The sequence below is a fragment of the Manis javanica genome, chromosome 12 (genome assembly GCF_040802235.1).
Source record: "Manis javanica isolate MJ-LG chromosome 12, MJ_LKY, whole genome shotgun sequence".
NCBI lineage: Eukaryota > Metazoa > Chordata > Mammalia > Pholidota > Manidae > Manis > Manis javanica.
This window is the reverse complement of record NC_133167.1, coordinates 7,784,412-7,806,646: the sequence shown is the minus strand read 5'-3', so window position 1 is coordinate 7,806,646 and position 22,235 is coordinate 7,784,412. Positions and strand designations below refer to the sequence as shown.

The 22,235-nt window shown below is 35.4% G+C and overlaps 1 protein-coding gene across 1 annotated transcript in view; it reads left to right on the top strand.

Moving 5' to 3' along the window:
• PSMD1 (proteasome 26S subunit, non-ATPase 1) overlaps nucleotides 1-21,351 on the top strand; it is an 89,096-nt gene extending 67,745 nt beyond the window's left edge. The window contains exons 19-25 of the mRNA XM_017679753.3: nucleotides 1,987-2,089; nucleotides 5,756-5,925; nucleotides 7,642-7,734; nucleotides 9,185-9,271; nucleotides 9,857-10,003; nucleotides 19,434-19,589; nucleotides 21,137-21,351. Of these exons, the coding sequence (XP_017535242.1) occupies nucleotides 1,987-2,089; nucleotides 5,756-5,925; nucleotides 7,642-7,734; nucleotides 9,185-9,271; nucleotides 9,857-10,003; nucleotides 19,434-19,580 (747 nt within the window). The 3' untranslated portion in view covers nucleotides 19,581-19,589; nucleotides 21,137-21,351. The remainder of the gene's footprint in view (nucleotides 1-1,986; nucleotides 2,090-5,755; nucleotides 5,926-7,641; nucleotides 7,735-9,184; nucleotides 9,272-9,856; nucleotides 10,004-19,433; nucleotides 19,590-21,136) is intronic.
• The last annotated feature ends 884 nt before the right edge of the window (nucleotides 21,352-22,235 follow it).

The following is a 22,235-nucleotide window of genomic DNA, read 5'->3' as shown; positions in this document are numbered from 1 at the left end:
AAAAAACAGACAGGAAGAGACATGGCCAGGTGATGGGTACCAAGAAAAATGACTCCAAGGAGCTTTATTACCTTCTCCCCATCCTTTATTTTGCTATCTGACATATAAGAGTGGTATCCTAACCTACTAACCTACTATCCTAAGCTACTAACAATAATTCTTTATGAAGAATGTTAATAATGAGAATTAAGTTACTGCTGCTTAAATATTAAATTGTGAGGAAAAAAACTTTTTAAATAATATACAGCAACTAGCTTTTTAAATAGTCTACTTAATTGGATAAGCCCATTATATATTTGCATTTTTTAAATCTATCTTTCAGTTTCATTGATATTTTCCTATTATTTTGGGTACCTTTTATATTTAAATTCTTCCTTATAACGTACGCTTTGTCCAGTGTTTCTTTTTGTAAGTTCATGAAATAGTTCGTAAACCTTTAGAACATAAAATTTCCATCCTATATAAGGTAATGTAAGTGTTCATCTAAAATAAGTTCAGAATCAAAGGAATTTGACCTGTTGAACCAGAGTAAAAGTATCAAACCTTAGGATTTTTTAAGCTGGAAGGGAATTTTGTGATGACCTAATCATGCTGGATTGTATAGTTAGAGAAAGTAAGTGGCTTTCTTATGGGCATATGCTGGGTAGTAACAGAGTTAGTTCATTGTTTGTCCCTTCACATTCTTTTGCTCCCTATAAATAAAATATTAGAGCCATGTTTAAGGAATATCATTTTGTTGGCTGTATGTAGGTTGCAGAGAGAGTAGTCAGGGAGGACTAGTATAGTACTCTGCCCTGGTATGGTAAGACAGCCATGCTTAATTGAACTATAAAATGCCTTTTACATGTTATATTACATATACATGACCTCATATAATCTTTACAACAGCCATATGTGGTAGGTGCTACAAGCCCTGTAGAGATGAAGAAACGGAGACTCATAAAAGCTAAGTAACCTACCCAGATGGCTTAAAGAGCAGAGGTGTTCATAAGCCAGGGTTATATGATTCTGTATTCCAACACAGGGTGGCCTCCCAGACCCAGACAAAATGAAGAGGAGAAGAGGTTCTGAAAATATATGTAAAACAGATAAAGTCATTATGTTAGGCAGCTCAACTTTGGTATTTCTTGCTTTTGGCAGTTTTGGGGAGCTCCGTGATTGTGTGCTTCTTGAATAAGCAGACCTCTTCCTGGGTGCCTACCACTTAAAAAGCACTGCGGGAAAACAAGTGGAAGATGTGGAAGAAGCATGAAATAGTTCCCTTATTGTCACCCAGTTTTAAAGGAATTACAGATATTCTCATAAGAGCATATATTTTATAAATATTATTTTCTAATGAAAAAGTAGTATGTATTAAAATTGTAGAAAATACAGGGAAGAATTAAGAAGCAAACAAGAATTACCAGTAATCTCACCCTAAACAAGTCAGCACATGTTCTATTTTTGGAGTGTTCCTTTTGGTAAGAGTAATTCTTAAGACATTCCTCAAAAAATTCATGTGTAGGCATAATGAAAATCTTTTTATGTGAATACGCCAAATCCAAAATACGCCTCTCAGCTTCAGTGAAGGGTAGTTTACTTTAAGGTAGAATCGAAGGACTGTGACTGTTAGAAAATCTGTAAGGGTGACAGGAAGCAGAGTAGCTGTGATTCGCAGCGCGATGAAAGACTTAGCGTTTGCTTGAACAGTTTAAGCCTGCTTACTCGCGGTGGTGCAGTGTGAAACTGCATTCCACATTCCCTCAAGTCTGAATCATCCACCGTGGAATGAGGACTGAAAACAGAACTGGTGCTCCCACACCAGAAAAGTCATGATAGCCATGGTTTCAACCATGGAAATCTTCAAATCTGGTCCATATTCCTCTCTTGAATGTTGTGAAATTCAAAACTCATGTTTCATTACCATTTGAACAATATGTTGCCTGCTCTGAAATGACACAGCAAAAAAGTAAGTTTCAACTATAATTCTTTTTCTTGTTCCTTCAGGTGAATCAGTTCAGACAGCTGTATTCCAAAGTCATCAATGATAAACATGATGATGTCATGGCCAAGTTTGGCGCTATTCTGGCCCAGGGCATACTAGATGCAGGTAAATGTTTTTGAGTCTTCCAGATTTCTCTGTTTAAACTCAATCCAATGAAATAATTATCTGCTCTGACTGGTATGGCATATAGGCATAGTAAAAACTGAGTATGGAGCAAATTATTCCTGGAGAAAATGTGGCACCTACAGTTCATAGAAATAATTTAGTGAAGTTGTAAAAAGAATGTTGACTCTTCAAATTTGGATCTCAGTCCCTTTCCAGTGCCAGCTTTATAACCTTAAGAAGTTATTTTCCTCTCTCTGTCTGCTTTCTTGTCTTATAAAGTCTAGACCTTATAGGATTGGGAGGATTGAAACTACATGTTAAGCAATTAGAATAATGCCTGTCACTTAGTGAAGTAAGTGCTCAATGAGTGCTGGCTGTTATTTTTTTCTTTAATTTTCTTAATATATCTCAGTTTTAAACAAGTTGATATTGGAAGTTTTTTGAGGAAAAAATCAGGTTTAAAACATATTCTAGAAGCCAGATCATCCTAAGATACATGAATATTTGCCTAATAAATGCATAGCACACTGTGCCATCTGTTTCCCAAATACACATTCTTCACTACACCATGGTTTATTTCAAGAGACAGGCTCCCCTCCCAAGGTCGCATGGTGTGCTTTAGTACCTGGGACTTGGGGTTCATTTGACATATTCCTTAACCATTATTAGTGACATCTCAGTCACTAATGAGCAAAAGGAAATGAGTAAAAGGAAATGAGCATACCTATTCATTCTTGAAGTATGTGATTCTTTTCTTTACTGTACCCTAGCCATGTGGAATACAATCTTTTTTTACTAATCTTTGCTAGCTTGAAAGGTGAAGGATAGTATCTCAAGATTTTCATAGTAGTTCTCTTATTAGATGAACATCTTATCAGTCCCTTGTTTATACTGAGGTTCACCTGTATGTGTTTTGACAAATGTATAATGACATGTATCCACCATTACATTATCATATGGAATAGTTTCACTGCCCTAAAAATCCTCCTTGTTCCGCATTTCATCCCTTTCCTCCCCACAACCCCTTGGCAACCACTGACCTTATTGTCTCTATAGCTCCCCTTTTCCAGGATGTTGCTTAGTTGGAATCATATAGTATATAGTCGTTGCAGATAGGTCACTTTTGGTAATTTGTTTTTAAATATGGTTTAGCATAACAATTTACTACTCCGTAATCTTTTGTTTTTTTCTTTAGCTGCCATTCTTTCGTGTTTGTTGTTTTAGACTACAGCCCTTTACTTGTTCACTGACTACTACAGTTTTTTGCTGGTTTTTAGCATATTGGAGCTATTTGTTAAGATTGGGGAGGATAATTCTATGTTTTAAGCTTTATTCTGTCATCCTTACTAGAAGTCCTCTCTCTCTGTTTTCCCCTCCTTCCTTTTTCTTGCAGTCTGTCTTCCTTCCATCTCTCTTTATATATCTTTTTGATTTGTCATGGACCAATAAACTTCTGATGCTGCTTTCTATTTCTCTGTTTATTTATAATGGTTTTTGCCTTAGGTATTTTAGTGTTATTTGGTACATAGTTCTGTACTGGCATGTTTATTATTATGAGCATAAAATTATCCTCTTATACCTTTTCACTTTGTTAATATCCTATGCTCCTACAAAACTGTGCTGCAACTACATTATAAAAATTATAATCCTGTAGTCTGTCTCGCAGAAGTTAATGGAAATAGAGAAAATCTGGAGAGGGCAACTTCAAAGGAATAAGTGAAGTTGAAGTTCATGAGAACTCACTCAGTGATTTGGTCCCTTTAGAGAGAAAAGCCAAAGATTAAGAAGGTTTATGACCAAAGTTTATAAAACTGTGTAAACAGTATCAATAGGATAAATTCTCCCTAGTTTTATATTAAATCTCAGACTGGTAGAACAAAGGGCTAGTTTAGTTTCTAAGTCTGGGGAAAATAGGTTTCTCTGAAATAAAAAATTCAGAAACTTCAAAACTTAGGTCAAATATCACATTCACTAGGAAGCCTTTTCCCCCATCTTTTTCTACCCCTCCCACCCCTCACCCTGGCTTAGGTACTGTGCTTAGCTGTATGTTCCCACCAGTACCCAGATTTTTATCGATCATAATACTTTATACCTTATTCTAATTATCTAGTTACCTTAGACTGGAGGCTCCTTGGTATTTTTTTTTTTTTTGGCATTTTGTTCAAAATTCTCAGTATGGAATAAGCATTCAAAGATGGGGGTTCAAGTAGGAAAGAGTACAAGTAGACAATAAATGCATACAACTCTTCCCTGTTGGAAAAATAAAATTAAAATATACCTGATTTTTTTCCCCAGATAAAACCTTAAATGAAATATCTGTAGTGGAGTATTAAAAAAGTTTAATTATTTGTTGAACAGTATAACCCTGATTCCTATAAAAAAAATTAAAATGTTTTTTGTTTCAGTAAAGTTAGTACTCACTACCTAACTCCAGGAAAAACAGGAAGGAATCTGTGCCATACTGAGATGAAGAAAAGTGAATTGTGAGCCATGGGAATCTAGAATTGGAATTCAAAATAGGATTGTGAAAGGCACAAAGAAGCCCCATTTTTATAGGCTATATTATATTAACTAAAAGATTTATATCTCAAAGTTTTGGGTCCCGCACTAACACTGTTACCATATAGACCAAAGATTGCAACACAGCTGCTCCTGGGCCAAATATACATGTTTTGGTCTGTCTACCTAGCAAAATTTGCAAAGTTTTCAATAAAACCCAGACCAAAGTCTACTTTTAAAAACAAAATTACCTAGTGACCCTAGACCTGAACTCCTAGTAATATGTCCTTTCTTTAAATGGAACATGAACTTCCCAGTTTGTTTCAGTCCCCACTGCTTCCAGTCCAGCTTTTCAAATTCTTTTACCTGACTGGTTCAGCCTTACAAGGGCCCAGTAAAGATCCAGCTGTCTACCTAATGCTTGGATCTTACCTCTCAAACTGTGTTTCTCTATAGTTCCTCAAGGGATAGTCTAGGTGGTATGGTAAGAGGTAGGTGAATAGACCAGATTCCAAGCCATATACTCTCTCAACTGCCTAAAAATTTTAATTAAATAGAATTAGCTCTGATTTCATTGTACTTCCTCAAAAAAGAAATTTGACCAAAAACTGAGATTAAAATTTTTATTCTGTTAGTGGTAGTGTTCTAGTTAAGTGCTCAAGTTCAATCCCTCATTTTGCCAATGGGAAAAAAACTTCCAGAGATAAAGTGACTTATCCAGGATCACAAGGCTAGTAAGGTTGAAGCTGCCTACATTCAGACATGAATAAAACTAAACAAATATATCTACTTTTGCCTCTTTGCTATTGTTTGCAAATACAATGTATTTACACCTAAAATTTTACTTTTATTAGTACATCAAAAGCCAGTATATAATATAGGTTAATATTTAATTTAGCATATAATCTTTATATCCTTCAGGCTGTTTTTGGCATAGAAAACTTAGCATAGAAAGAAGGTCTAGATTTAACCTGAGTCCAGTTAAAATACAGTGCTTCCAGCTTTGGAGACCCTAGTTAGCTCACTAATGTCTAATTCTACTGGCTAGCTAATTCTGTGAAGGTTTTTTGAACTGTGCCCCTAAGATAATCACCAAATGTTTCCCTGTAGTGGTACTTAAATCTTTTTATTGCCCTACATGTTCATGGTGTCTCTCTTTTTCTACAGGTGGCCATAATGTCACAATTTCCTTACAGTCCAGGACTGGGCACACCCATATGCCTTCTGTGGTTGGTGTCCTTGTCTTTACCCAATTTTGGTTCTGGTTTCCTCTTTCACACTTCCTATCATTGGCTTATACCCCTACCTGTGTCATTGGCCTTAACAAGGACTTAAAGGTATGTTTGTGAGACCTAGTTTTTATAGTATATCTTCTTTTTCATATCCTACTCACCACCCACTCAAAAGGATTTTCATGAAATTTTAAAGTTTGACTTGGCATCTCATCAGTAAAGTTTTTCCCCTTCAAACTGCATCATCACCTTGTTGAGTGAAATGTGTTATATCAGTAGAAGTTTGGAAAATCAAGTCTCCTTTCTAACTATATAGATAAATCAATTGAGAGAAAGGGAGTAAAATGTAAAAATATGAAAAGGCTTTATATAGACCACTCTGATGAATTTTATTTGATACTGTAGGTCTGTGGGAGCTGTTGGAGGATTTTGTGCAGATAAATGACATTTGTGTTCTAGAAACAATATTCTGGTAAACTGTCAGTCCAAAAGCTAAACTACTGGAATAACTGGGGCAAGGAGAAAAGGACCTAAAGTAAATCTTAGTAAGGATTTGAGACAGGGATGTGCTTCAGAGTTACATGATGCTAGAGTATTTGATGGAAGAAGGATTGTTACTAAAGGGAAAAATAAAATAGGAGGATGTCCCGTTGATAGTAGCAGAAAACAAGACCTTCAGTGAGGAGAAGCCAGGGAATCTGACAGAAAGAAACTAGTCACTTAAGTCAAGAGACTTAAGGATATATATCCCCTAACATCACCCCATCTTTCTGGGGTTTGTGCTTAAGTCTTTCTCAGTCTTTCTCAGTCTGATTATTCACCTCATGTTTCATCCTCTCAGAGGCCCTTTGACCTTTAAAGAACTCTTGTATGTGTGATCATCACTATTGTTAAAACGTTCTGTTAAATATTCACAGTGGAAAAATTTTAGGCAAAAAAGTGGTTGATGAATATTGTAGTAGTTCATTTAGTTGATTTTTTTCAGTATAGCTGTACAAACGATTATCCTTTAACTGTTTCAGTATTAAACTACTCACATCTGTAAATGTGGAGCAGTTTTATCTCTGAAAACAAGTATCTTTTGGCTTCCCAATCCCTAACCCTTAACATTGCGGTTAAACATCCTGTAGAATCTTTAGGAAGCTTTTCCTCTGGCACACAACTTTAGAATCTCTGTTTCCATTCTTTACAATGAAAGTGGGATGGCAACCACAAGATTTCTTGTCCTAGTAAATGTTTACGTGCTTATTACCATTCTCTGTTAATGAAATTTGTGTAAATAGAAGTTCAGACTAGAGAACTTTAAACCTGGTCATTAAGTAATGTGAAGCTGACTTTTACAGCAGGCTCATGGTAGACCCTTATAAGGAGTGATTATATGGTATAGAAACTATATACAAACTCATATAGGTTGTTAGCGTGATACAAGAAAAGGACATGTAAGTTAAATATTCAGGCTAATAACCAGTAACACTTTACAAAGGAGATAAGAGTTTATCTCATTCTCACACCATGAATTGGGCTTAACCCATGGAAACAGGGTACATGGTCAGGGATGCCTGTTCAAAGGCACAGAGCTTCAGGAAAGTATAGGGAACTGCAGGTAATTCCATAAAGCACCTCAAAACTAATTCAGTGAAAGAAGAGAGATACTTTAAGGGAGGAATGATAATATAATTAAATAGCTCTATAATTGAATATTTAGCCTGGATTGAAACTTCTGGCATCCCTTTGTATTTGTATGCTTGTTAAGAGCATAGAGTACTTAAATCTTGATTTTGATTATTTTAATAAAGGGGGAATATTCTTTCATTTCTTCAGATGCCAAAAGTTCAGTATAAATCAAACTGTAAACCATCCACATTTGCGTATCCTGCCCCTCTGGAAGTTCCAAAAGAAAAAGAAAAAGAAAAGGTAGGTTCTTTGCTCCTTTGAGCAGCATTTGTGCTTATATAAAGGAGCTGCTTAATGTTTTACTTTGGTTTGTTCTGAATATTATTATGTTTTAAATTAGCTATCTTAAAAGTAATACTTATTATGGTAAAATCTAGCATTACAGAAGAATATAAAGTAAAAGCCCTTTTTCTCTCCTGGTCTTCTAAGCCCCATGTTGCAGAAGTCACAATTTGTGAATTCCTCCAAATGTTTTTTCTGCATATATCAATACTTTTTAATACCACAAATAGAATTACTTTCCACATACTGTTCTGCATCTTACTGTTTTCACCTTAACAATTAATCTTCAAAACTTTCAATGTGTCTGGATATCATTTTTTCCAAAGCTGCAGAGCAAAGCCCTTATGTATATACCATTATTTATCTTACCAGATCCTTACCAGATGGACATTGAAGGTTATTTCACATTTGTCACTGTTACAAAGGAGACTGGATTAAGAGTCTTCATATATGTATATTCTGTGTACTTGTACAAGTATATCTATAGGATATATGGAATTGCATGATCAAAAGTAATGCACACTTTTTATATGTATTAACTCAATTTCCTTTCAGAATTGATATAACCAGTTTATATTCCTTTATATTCTAATAGCCTATAATGACACTCATATGTGTTAAATTGAACTGTGGTGAATTAGAGAGCTGCACTTGTCCCTGAAATTTTCTCAGCAAATTTATCCTTTATGACATCTGTGTTGAGGAAAATGATTCTTTCTCACAAGATAATGTTCTGTATTAGCTAGTTGATTACTTGCTATAAATTTTATGTGTAAGTAGGAATAATTTTATGATTGACCAAATTTGAGGGTGGTGGGTGATGAATATCCTTTAACAACATCTTATGTTATTAGTTATGCTTCAGATGCCCCACTTTTTTATCTGAAACAAAGTCAGCTTTAAACCAATACTGCCCTGCCTTTCATAGTTCTTGTTTCCCTTTTGAATTCAGTAATACCCACCCATCAAGGAGGATAATTCCAGGCTACTCACCCACTGCATGTTACCATTTACAGCATCTAGTCCAGTGAGAATAGCTTTTATTACTAGGTTTGAAGAAAAGTTTTATCTTTCAGTACTTTTCCCTGTTAAGTAAAAAAGTATAGAGCATCCAAATACTTGTCTTAGAAGTTCATGATAGCAAATCCATGTCTGGGGTAAGCTACAGTTTTAAAACTTAGAGTTATATTAAAAAACTTACTGGAATGAAAGGTTCACATGATGACCGTAGTAGTAAATTGTGTGCATATATGTCCTGCTTACTTTTCCCATTTATTCCTTGATTACTTTGTTCTTTGTTATGCTTACTGCTAGGAAACAGAACAATATTGTATAGCTGAGTCTCTTTGGGCTTATACATTTGTATGTAGGTAAGGTTACAGCCATTTACCCTGTTTACTTCTTCTAGGTTTCTACTGCTGTGTTATCAATTACTGCCAAGGCTAAAAAAAAGGAAAAAGAAAAAGAAAAAAAGGAGGAGGAGAAGATGGAAGTGGTAGGTACAGCCTAGTGGTTATATGAGTTGATATGTCTATCTCTGTCATGGTCTAGATTTTCCAATAGCATCTAATACTTAAACATTCTTGTATCTTGCTCTTAGCTTCCTTTAAATAATTATTGTGTTCCAAGCATAGAGATTCATATAATTTTAATTGGAAGAGATTTTAGAAATTATATCCATTGTGGGAAAAATAGAAGGATACAAAACAGGAATGAGAACTTGGAGGAAATGACAACTAAAGGTGTTTTGAAGGGCAGAGTAGGATTTTCAGCAGACAGCTGAGGTGATGGTGGAAGAAAGGCCCTTTCAGTCAAAGGTATCATTTGTTGAAATAGACCCTCTTTTTCTGATCTCGGCTGACCTTCTCATCCTTTAAAGCCAAGTTTAAATACCACCCTCAACCCCAAGCACGGTTACCTCTCCATCCTATGAGTCTGGTTTCACTTTAGTTGTACTTCCATTATATCTAATCCTAACTACTTTCTGCACCTAATAGCTGCTTAGTAAACTTACCAAACTTTATTTAGTAATGTGGAATAAAAACGAATCTTTACTGGGCTATCTTTTTATATTCTCTAGGATGAGGCAGAGAAAAAGGAAGAAAAAGAGAAGAAAAAAGAACCTGAGCCAAACTTCCAGTTATTGGATAACCCAGCCCGAGTTATGCCTGCGCAGCTTAAGGTCCTGACCATGCCAGAGACCTGCAGATACCAGCCTTTCAAACCAGTAAGTTATCAGTGGTCCTTAGCTATATATACTAGGGGCACAGTAATCATAGGACAGTGGAATATTGATAGAGAAGGATAAATCTCCAAAGCGTTAGAGAAAACTGTCTTAATAAATCTCTTAGCCAAAGAGAGAACATTCCATAGATTCAGGGGAGCTTTTCTTTTCTTTGTGTAATCCTGTAAAAATCCTAAATCTACCAGAGGCTTAAGCTGAAGCCTAATACAGCACAATGATTGGGAGCAAAGACTCTAGAAGCAGATATACTGAGTTAGAATCCTAATTCACCATCTATAGCCTTTGTGACCTTAGATCAGGTATACTAAACCTCTCTTTGCCTCAGTTTCCTCCACCGTAAAATAAGAATTTCCCTACCTCACAGGAGTGTGGCAAAGGCTGAACAGAGTAATAAAGTTAATACATAAGCACTTACAGCACTTAATTTTATAATTCGAAAAGGATCTTCAGGCTAAGGCAGAATGTTTCATATTAGAAATAAATACTGATCAGAAATTTGAGCATGATAATGTCTTTATTTTCCAGGTTGTTGTAAATTGAAAACTAGAGAGCCATTAGTAGACATATTTAATACGTCTAGATCCTGGCCTGTCTAAAATGTCATAGATGAGATTTCTAGATCCTTATAAAAAATAAAACCTGTTTTCATCAGCTTGAAGGTGGTCCCTGATGGTTGTGAGTGGAAGGCAATTCTTACCTACAAGTGTGAACCAAGATCTCACCTGACTAAGTTATCAGCTAGAGGATACAAAGTCAGGGAATGAATGATGGCTGTACTTACTGACAAAGAGCTGGGATTGGGCAGAACTGACTTTGTATTCTGACTGCCATTTCTTAGCTGTGTGACTGAGACGAGTCTTCGTGTTTCATTTTTCTCATCTATAAAATTGGGATGGTGATAATGTTATAAAGATTAAATAGGTCTTTATATGTAAAATACCTACAACAATGTTTGGCACATGGTAAACCCTCAATAAATATTAACAGTTGACCCCTAAACACATGGGGGTTAGGGGTGCTGATGACTCACAGTTGAAAATCCATGTATAACTTTTGACTCCCCAAAAACTTACTAATAGTCTGCTGTTGATTGGAAGTCTTACTGATAACATAAACAGTTGATTAACACATATATTTTATATTATATGTATTATGTGCTGTATTCCTACAATAAAGTAAACTAGAGAAAAGAAAATGTTTTTTCAAATTGTTGCAGATCTCCAAAAAATGTTCCAATATATTGAAAAAATCCACATATAAGTGGACTCATGCTGTTCAAACCCATGTTGTTCAAGGGTCAGCTGTACTTGGTGTTGATGACAAACCAACCAGACATTTATAGGTAGCAGCAGTCAAGCCAGGAAGGTGAGAAGAGCTTGAAGAAGATCTTCTCCTACCTCCTGTTTTACATTACTAGGATCTAACTCCTTGGTCTGTGGTATTGAATGAGTGAATTGATAGAACCACCAGTAGACACCTTAAATGCAGTCGCTGTCTCATCTGCAACCTAGTTCATCTAAGTGGCATGTGTATAGAGAATATATACTCACCATCTAGAAACTGCTCTTGCCAGGTGAAGTGCAATTATAGACAGAACAGATATATTAGCACACAACTATTGAATATTTACTTAAAAGTCAGAGGAAGCTGTAACAGTTGTCCATCTCTGAGTCAAAAGACTGCCTTTCTCTGTACAAGCAAGAAGCAAAAGCTAGGGGAGAATTGCCAGCTGCCTGGCTGAATGTTGAAGGTATCCTCAACACATACACAGCCCCTTACCAAAGATTGGGAGACTTACTGGTGCTGTTTAAGAAAATCCCTCTGTGGTCACTAGCTGACCACTGAACTGAGTAGAGACTTCAATGGTCACATGAAGCAGAAAATACAGACTTTAAAGAAATAGTTCAAAAAAGTCACAAAGCAAACAACAATAAACCTGAAGAGGAAGAATCTGATTTCCAGAGTTGCCACATTATATGATTAAAAGTCCAGTGTTCAACAAAAAATGCAAGACCTGCAAAAAAGTAAAATGTGGCCAATACACAGGAAAAAAAGCAATTAACAAACTGTTCCTAAGGAAGCCTAGACAATAGACTTAACAGGCAGACTAAATCAACTATTTAAAATGTCCTCAAAGAACTAAAGTATAACAATGATGTCTCAACAAATTGTGATATCAGCAAAAAGATAGAATTTATAAAAATAATCACTATAAAAAATAAAAGATATTCCAAAGTTGAAAAGTAGAGTAAAAAAAAAATTTTTTAATACAGTACTGAAATGAAACTTTCACTAGTGTTGCTAAACAGCTGATTTGAACAGACTTGAAGATAGGTCAGTTGAGGAATAGCCAAAAATAAAGAGGATGAAGAAATGTGAGCAGGGTTTCGGAAACCTGTGGAACACCATCAAGCGTAACAGTATACACAGAATGGGATAACAGAAGTCCCAAAAAGAAAGAGAAAAGGATTGAAGAATATTTGAATAAATAATGACCTAAATCTTCCCAGATTTAATGAATAACATTAATCTACATATCCAAGAGGCTCAGTGAATCCAAGTGTGATAAACTCAAAGAGATCTACACCTAGATACCTCATAATCCAACTCTTAAAAGACAGAAAGGGATGCCTTGAGCAGCAGCAAGAGAGAAGCAACTCATCATGTATCAAGAGCCTCAGTAAGATCGATAGCTGATTGGTCATCAGAAACGATGGAGACCAGAGGCAGTAGGACGACTTTCTTTGATGATTCAAAGTGCTGAAAGAAAAGAATTCTTACCCAAAATTTCTGTATCCAGCAAAACTGTCCTTCAAGATGAAGGTAAAATTAAGACAATTCCAGATAAAAACCAAGAGAATTTGTTGCTAGCCAACCTGCTATACAAGAAATTCCTACCATACAAAAAAAATAAGGTGAACCTTTCAGACTGAAATGAAAGGACACCAGAGAGTAAATTGAATCCACATGAAAAAATTAAGAGTAACAGTAAAATGTAACTGCAGAGATAAATATAAAAGGTAATATAAATGTATTTTTGTAACCTTTTTTCTCCTGACTTAAAAGACAGAAATAAGAAACTCATAAATTTGTGTTTACATGTACACACTGTTTAAAAATGTAACTTGAATTACAATATATCTTAGTTCTGGCTGCTATAGCAAATTGCCACCTGCCATTTAAGCCTGGGTGGCTTAAAGAGCAAACACTTATTTCTTAAAATTCTGGAGGCTGGATAAAAATCCAAGATCAGGGTACCAGCATGATTGGGTTCTTGGTAGATGCCCTCATCCTAGTTTATAGGTGACTTTCTTCTCCTCATATCCTCATATGACAGCAGAGAGAGGGGAAACAGGATCTTTTCATGTCTCTTCTTACAAGGGCACTAATTCCATTAATGAGGGCTTCACCCTCACGACTTTGGCCTCCTAAAGGCCCACCTCCTAATACTATCACTTTGGGGGTTAGGATTTCAGTGTACACATTTTAGGGTACACAGACATCCAGTCTTTAACAATAACAACACAAAGGACTGGGGAAACCTAGCTATACTGGAGTACAGTTTTCATATACTAGTGAAATTAAGTTGCTAATTTTTCAAATTAGATTAAAATATTAATTGTAACCCCAAAGCAACCCCAAATTTTCTTAATTGAGTAAGAAAATAACTGAAAAAGTAGACTGAAAGAAACAATCAGGAAATTAAAGTAGTACCCTAGAAAATATCTATTTACCAAAGAAGCCAGCAGTGGAAGAATAGAGGAACAAAAATATCTGATATACAGAAAACAACAGCAGGAAATCCTACCTTACTAGTAATTACATGAGATGTAAATGGATTAAACACCCTAATTAAAAGGCAGGGATTGACCAAATGGATAAGAAAGAAAATGATCCCACTATAGGCTCTCTACAAGAAACATACTTTAGATTCAAAAACACAAATCAATTGAAAGCAGAAGGATGGGAAAAGATATCCCATGCAAACAGTAACTGAAAGAGAACTGAGCAGCTATGCTAAAATAGACTTTAAGACAAAAATTTTTGCAAAAGATACACAACATATTATAAAATGATCAGGAAGATAAAACAGTTATAAATATCTATGCCTAATAACAGAGTGCCAAAATCATTGAAGCAAAAACTAACAGAAGTAAAGTGAGAAATAGACATTAGTTGGAGACTTCAGTACCCTACTTTCAATAATGGATAGAACAACTAGGCAGAAAAGACTTAAATAACATAAACCAACTAAACCTAAACACATCTATGGAACACCCACCCATTCTTAAGTGCACATAGAACGTTCTCCAGAATATACCATATATTAGGCCAAAAAACGAGTCTCAATAAATTTAAATAAAGTAGTTGAAGTTGCACAGTATTTGTTCTCTGACCACAGTGGAACAAAATTAGAAAGCAATTTGGTGAAATCACGAACTTGTGGAAATGAAACAACACACTTCTAAATAACCAGTGAGTAAGAGAATAAATCACATGGAAAATTAGAAAGTGTTTTGGGAGGAACAGAAATACAACATGCCAAAACTTAGATGATTAAGTGAATGTAGTGCTTAGAGGAAAATATCTAGAAACACCTATATTTTAAAAGATCTCAAATAAGGTGTCATATCAATAAATAAACCTTCCACCTTAAATTAGAAGAAAGAAGTGAAAACTGTGCCAGAATCAGGTAGAAGGAAGGAATAAAATTAGAGCAGAAATTAATGAAATAGAGAATAGAAAAACAACAGAAAATCAACAAAACCAAAAGTTGGATCTCTTATAAAAAGACCAACAAAATGACAAACTTTTACCTAGATTGAGCAAGAAAAAAGGAGAGAAGATGGGAGGAAGGGATAACAAAGTGGATCATAAAGGATTTTTAGGGTAGTAGAACTAATCTCTACAATATAATGGTAGATACATGTCATTATATATTTGTCCAAACTCATAGAATACATGTCACACTGAGAATGAACCGTAATGTAAACTATGGACTTCAAGTGATAATGTTGTATTAATGTAAGTCCATCAATTATAGCAAATATACCACTATGGTAGGGTCTTTTAAAAAGCTAAGCATTAGTGGGACCAGGGATACATTGGAAATCACTATACTTTCCAGTCAGTTTGCTATGAATCTAAAGCTGCTATTAAAAATAAAGTCTATTAAAAGAAAGACTAAAAAAAATTGTATTAGCCCTGGATTGCTAACAAATTACTTAATTTCTCTATGATTCTATTTTTTCCTCTATAAAAATGAGGGTTAATAATAATAATAATTGTTCAAAGTAATTCATTACTATAGATATGTTACTATCTATAGTAATATAAATATTGTAGATATTTATACCAGGCATGTTATAAAGTTATTCATATAAGCATCTAGAACCATGTCTGGCACATAATATGTATGTAATAAATGTTTATTATAATTATTCTTACTATATTGGCAGATTCCTATTTAATCAAAAAAAAGAGGGAATACTCAAATTACTAAAATCAGGAAACAGAGGGGACATTACTATAAATCTTACAGAAATAAAAATGATTGTAAGAGAATACTGTGAATAACATGTATGCCAATAAATTAAATTAAATGAACAAATTCCTAGAAAGACACAAACTACTATAACTGACTTAAGAAGAAATAGAAAATGTGAATGAAGCAAAAACAAATGAAGAGATTGAATTAATAATCAGAAAAAGTACAAAGGAAAGTCCAGGGCCAAATAGTTTAATTGGTTGATTCTGTCAAACACTTAAAGAAAATTAACACCAACCCTTTACAAAATCTAAGAAATGGAAGAGCAAGGAACACTATCCAACGCCCCATAAGGTCAATATTACTTTGATAATAAAACCAGGCAAAGACATCACAAAAAAAGAAAACTACAGATCAATAGTTGATGTTTGGATTGGATGATTCAATATTTTTAAGATTGCAGTACTCAGATTTTATGTACAGATTTAGCACAATCTTTATTAAAATCCCAGCTGACTTTTTTGTGGGAATTGACAAGCAGAGCATGTGAAAATGCAAGGGATCCAGAATAGCTAAAACAATCTTGAAAAAGAAAAAGTTGAACGACTCACACTTCCATTTCAAAATTTACTACAAGCTTTAGTAACCAAGACTGTGATATTGGCATAAGGGTTGACATGCAGATTGATGGAATTGTGAGTCCAGAAATAAACCCATACAGTTATGGTCAACTGATTTTTGACAAGGATGCTAAGACCATTCACTGGGCAAAGAAAAGTCCTTTCAAGGAATGGTGCTGGGACAACTAGATACCATCTGCAAAAGAATTAGGTTGGACCTCTCCCTCATATCATACATAAAAATTAATTGAAAAATGGATCAAAGACTTAAATGTTAAGAGCTAAAATTATAAAACCTTTAGAAGAAAACATACATGTAAGTTTTCATGATCTTGGATCAGGCAGTGTTTTCTTATATATGATACCTAAGACACAAGCAACAACAATGAAAAAGATTCTGGGCCTTATCAGATAGAAAATATTTTGTGTTGCTTGCAAAAGACCGAAGAAAGTGAAAAGACAACCCAGAGAATAGGAGAAAATATTTTAAAATAACATTATCTAATAAGAGACTTGTATCTAAAATATATAAAGAACCCTTAGAACTTAATAATAAGACAAACTTTTTAAATGAGAAAAAGATTTGAGTAGACATTTCTCCATAGAAGATAAACAAATGGCCAATAAACACATGAAAAGATGTTTAATATCATTAGTCTTTAGGGAAATGTAAACCAAAACCACAAAGAGATATACCATATCATATCCATTAGGATGGATGTAATCAAAAAACAGACAACAGATCTGCAAATTAAAGTTAGCAAGGATGTGAAAAAACTGGTACCCTCATATAGTACTGGTGGGAATGTAAACTTGCAGCCTCAGTGGAAACCAGTTTGGCAATTCCTCAAAAAGTTAAATGTAGACTTCTACAAACCAGCAGTTCTGGTCCTAAGTATATATGCCCAAGAGAATGAAAACTGTCCAAGCAAACACTTGTACACTAATGTTCATATCAGCTTTGTACATAATAGCCAAAAAGTAGAAACAACTTAAGTCTCCATCAACTGGTGAATGGATAGAAAAAGTGATACATGCAATGAAATATTAGTCACCAAAAAAGAAGATGTACTGATGACTCATGCTACAACATGTGTGAAGCTTGAAAACATTATGCTAAGTGAAGAAAGTCAGACACAGAGGACACATATTGTATGATTCCATTTACATGAAATGTCCAGGATAGGCAAATCCATAGAGAAAGAAGTTAAGAGATGGGGGCTGGGAGGAAGAAAAAATGGAGAGTGACTGCTAGTAGGTACGCAGTTCCTTTTGGATTGATTAATTTTGTCCTTGATTAGGTAGTGGAAGTAGTTGTACAATTCTGTGAATATACCAAATTGTATACTTTAAAAGAATTAATTTATGTTATATAAATTATATCTCAGTTTAAAAAGACTGCCTCTGTGTATGTGCAATGATAAAAGGGTTTTCCCCAGCTTACTCCTGTACCCTCAGTGGCAGACAGGCAGGGTCATGAGACCCTTCTCAGACACTGCATTTGAAAGAGGCAACTATAGGTTTGAAGGTGGAGTAGCATTCCCACTCTGTTTCCTTCCGTCCTAAAAGATGCCTCACAGGGTGTGCAGGATGCTTATCAAGAGGAAGTGTCTCATTACCTGTGTCTTCAGTTACCCCTAGCCTTCTCAGAAAACAGAATGTCTTATCTTCTCTGCTTAGAGTGTGAACTTTTACTAACATACAAGCCATTAATAAACCTAAACCATTGTAGCTATAAAAACCTCTTTGTATGCGTTAATTATGTTGCAGAATCTGGATTATTTCATTCGAGTTAAGCATGAAATAGTACCGTTGTAACCCACAGCCATATGTTTCCAAAATATAGGAAGTCCTTTTGGGAACATGGGTATTTTCTTCTGGTAGAAGATTCATCTCCATTTGGTCCTTTAGAAGGTTCAAGTAAACTAGGCTGTGGAGGTTTAGAATAATAGCCATGTACTCCAATTGTTCTTGGGTGAATATTGGTAGTAAAGGCAGGGTCCACTCATAAAATGGCTCCTCTTCAAGAAAAGCGAACTATTTAAGGGAAGAATTAGAAAGTAATGTGTGTGGTTGTGTGTGTGTTGAGGAAAGGGAAATAAAAAGAATGCACAAAGGCACACCATTTGTACAGCATAGCAGGACAGAGTTCTGATGAGTAAAAATCAGATTAGGTTGAACTGAAGGGATGCTTATACACACGTGAATCATTTAGCTAATGTGCTGTGCTGCTTTTCCTTCCCAGTAATGTGGTTTGGCAGAAATATGTTTTTTCCAGATGTGCCCTGCCACTGTTAACTGATTTAATTACACAGAGCAGCCTTCCATTTCCTTTGACACAGGCAAGCAAATAGAATAAGATTAGCACATGAGAAAGGGCTGAATCATTTGGTGTTTGAATTTACCTTTTGCTGGTATGGTTAGGAGGGAGCTTAGTAGAATCGCTTCTATTCTCTACCTCCTTTTTGTTTCTCATTATTTCTTCATTGTTGTGCGTCACTTGGATTTGTAGATTAAAAGTGGAAAACACTCAGATGCCTCTGATATTTGTGTTCTCTCTGTCATTCTGAAATTACTAGAGAAAAGTTAAAAGTTGGCCTTTCATCCTAGATTGCTTTTGTGTCCAAAAGTATAGTTTTCTCACAAATAATCAAGTGTCCGTTAGACTAGTGTGCTTCTCAAACTTTAGTGTGCATCTTGTTAAATGCAGATTCTGTAGATTGAGGGTAGGGCCAAGTGTTTGTATTTCTAACAAGCTCCCAGGTGATAATGATGTTTCTGGTCCAGGACCATGTGTTGAGTAGCAAGGCATTAGAATACCATATTTGGACAGTAAACATTCTTCCTACGGTCAGACTGAGGCTGATACTGGGGACTAGTCTTCTTAAATTGGGGTGCATCATCCAAATAGAACAGTACCAAATGTTCTACCACCCAGAGCCACTGGGTTAAGTTTGTAAATACTCTATAGATTATAGCTATCTTTATCCTTAATAATGCACATTGACATTGCTTCCCTCATTCAGGCCTGACACTAACCTGAAGGAATAGGTGCAAAGATCTTATCAGCCCCTTCTTACCCTTGAGTGGCCTGGTTAAATCACTGGTGTAGGATCACACAGGCACAAATGCCCCAGTTTCCTCACTCTGATCTAGGAAAGTGTAGTTCAACCTCAGTTCTTTACTTCCACATCACTCAAGTAGTCTTAAGGTGCCATTTAACAAATATTCACTCTGGATTCTGGAGCTGCCTGGAAGTAGGAGTGGAGCTCATGCTTCTTTACTCTCTGCTCTGTGTTTATAGCTCTCCATTGGAGGCATTATCATTCTGAAGGACACCAGTGAAGACACTGAAGAGCTGGTGGAACCTGTGGCAGCCCATGGCCCAAAAATTGAGGAAGAGGAACAAGAACCAGAACCCCCAGAACCATTTGAGTATATTGATGATTAAAGATCAGAGGTATGTGCGAAACAAAGTTTTGTATCAAAGGAAATCTTTGTCAATACTTCACAAATGTTTTATGAAGGGTTATTTTCTCATCTTTCTATTACTTTTGTGTTTAATCCCTATTTAACTAAATAGTATTAAAATTCCCCCCTTGCTTGACCTCTTCCTACATTCATAACCATCAATTCTTTTTTCTTTCTTCTTTGACTTTCTTATGCTCTAGTGTTCTACCAATGCTTATCAAAGTGGTTAGTCTACAGACTATGTTCGAGGGCCATGAGGTAGGGAGCTTGCTCCAGAATGTACATCTAAATCAATCCTTCCTTCATTGAAGAAGCCATTCTACCCCCTAACCCCCAGAAAAGTCAGCTGAACTGACAGTTTGCTCAGTGATAGATTTGATTTACAGTTTGATGTAAGCTCCTTGTTGCGGGTCAGTTAGCGTTTGGAGCTCTGGTATGTAGATCATACTTTGAGTAGCACAGATCCAACTTCTTAATTCTCTCTCTTCCCTTCCTTGACAATACTTTTGGCACTAAAAGCGTAATATTCATTTATTCAGTGAAGCTGTTGAATGACTAATGTGTGTGGGACAGTGCTTACATGTACTTTGGGATTGCTTGGACTGTAGTGAAGAACTTTGGCCAGTTGATAAAGATAATTATTATACTAGTGTTCCAACAATGTTGAAGGGGGGCTTTAGGTGCAAAAGACTAGAATAATCTGGTTTCACAAAATTGTCATTCCTATTCCCCACCCATCCCCCCTTTTTTTAGTTATCACACATTTTAACATGCATATAAACTATATAGTCAAGGTTCTCAATTCCACCCTAGTAAAAATACACTGTATTTTTTAATAAAATAAAAAGGAATTTATTCTACTATTTAAATAAGAACAGTATCATTACATTTGACCAAAGAAAAATACACGTGAATGTCCGGTTGCAAATCTAGCAACATGAATATTAGGCACTGACTAGCAATTAATGAAAACTTTTACAGAAATCTAAGATATGAAGGCTGAAATGTTGCCATTAGGTGGAAAATATATTCAAGCCTCTGACAGACAGTTTGGACCTTAGAGAGGGAGAGATTTATAACTTATTTCCCTGGTATCTAATATTACTTTTGAAAATTATCTTTCAGCCGTTGATGGTTTCCTAAGCTTTACCCAACCAACCCATAACAGTATTATTATGTAATATTAATAATAATATTAATATGATGCGCAGTCTCTATGCACAACTGAAATGACTTACATTAGCCACTCACAATACCTTATTGAAAACCCCCTGATTAAGTCTTTCAGGGCAGTCAGCTACAAAATGGCTTAGAAATACTAAGTTGGAAATTGAGTTCTTACTAGGTTTTCAGAAGGATAAAATACTCAGTCCAAAAGAAGTCTGAAAAATGTAATCTATCTCAGCATAAACTGGCATATTAGGGCTACATAAACAGGATTAGGGGCTAGTTTTAGACTTAACAGCTAGTAGTTTTAAAAAAAAAGGAATATTGTTAAAGAATGACCTTAGCTTTCCCCTCTCCCCCCTTCCCCAGGATCTCATTGCTCTTCTGAAGAAGATTGTCCAGGCTCATATTGGGGATGCCTGTGAGGAAATTCATGCTGAGACCTGCTGTTCACTGCATGTATCATTGCCTCTGCGCTGACCTGAAGAACCTTGTCTCCAAGTCTTTGGTCAAAGAGAAAATATATGACTATTTAGTGTGCTCTTTCACAGAACTTGGTTTTCAAATAAATATATTAAAATCTCCGGATGGACAAAGACTTTTGTTTTCCAGCTGGATTTTAAATAAATGCATCTTATACCCTTTCCCCCACCATGAACTGCCTAAACTCAGAGAGCTAAATCCCTGATGCTAGGATGAGTATGCTTGACCTTCATATTGATGAAAAACTTAAACTAGTTTATAATAGAGTATTTAAAAAAAAATAGCCCTTGTTCATCACTCCCAGAATCCTTTGTTGTTGTTAAATAGGATTGAGGGTGTAGGGTGCCATCACTTTAACTAAACAAGCCCCCTGTAATAATCCAGGGGAAATGCAGTCCATGTAGGCAACTCAGAGCATTTTTTTTTAAATAAGCTGCTTATTGTTTCCTGCTTTTCACCCTGTTTGGGACAATAGATATAAATTTAGTTTCATTTAGCCACAGGATCTGATAATGTACTTTCTCCTTTTCCATTTCTTTCATTTTTTTATTGAGGTATAATTTAAATATAATAAAAATGCAGAAGCTTGAACTGTATACAATTTGATGTGTTTTGACAAATACAATTTTGATTTCTGTATTATCAGGCCTCTTTGGGATGCTGGGCTTTTGAAATAAGCAGGCAAGATCAGTACTCTGACAACTACCCCTTCTTGTGTTCTTGGCATATGAAATGGACCTCTCTGATTTACTGGGACATGGCAGTAAGCCAGATTTGGGGGTTTGGGTTTTTTGTGTGTGTATCTTGGCCTTCGATATAATAAAATATAAGTAGGTAGTTTCCAACATTTGTACATGAATGGCTCTTTGCTCCAACCTTGATTATTTCACTTCTTAGTTTGGGATATAGTCTGAGTGGAAAAAAATGTATTCTTCAAGGAAACAAACTCCTGGATAGGTCAGCTCTAATACATTCACGGACCACG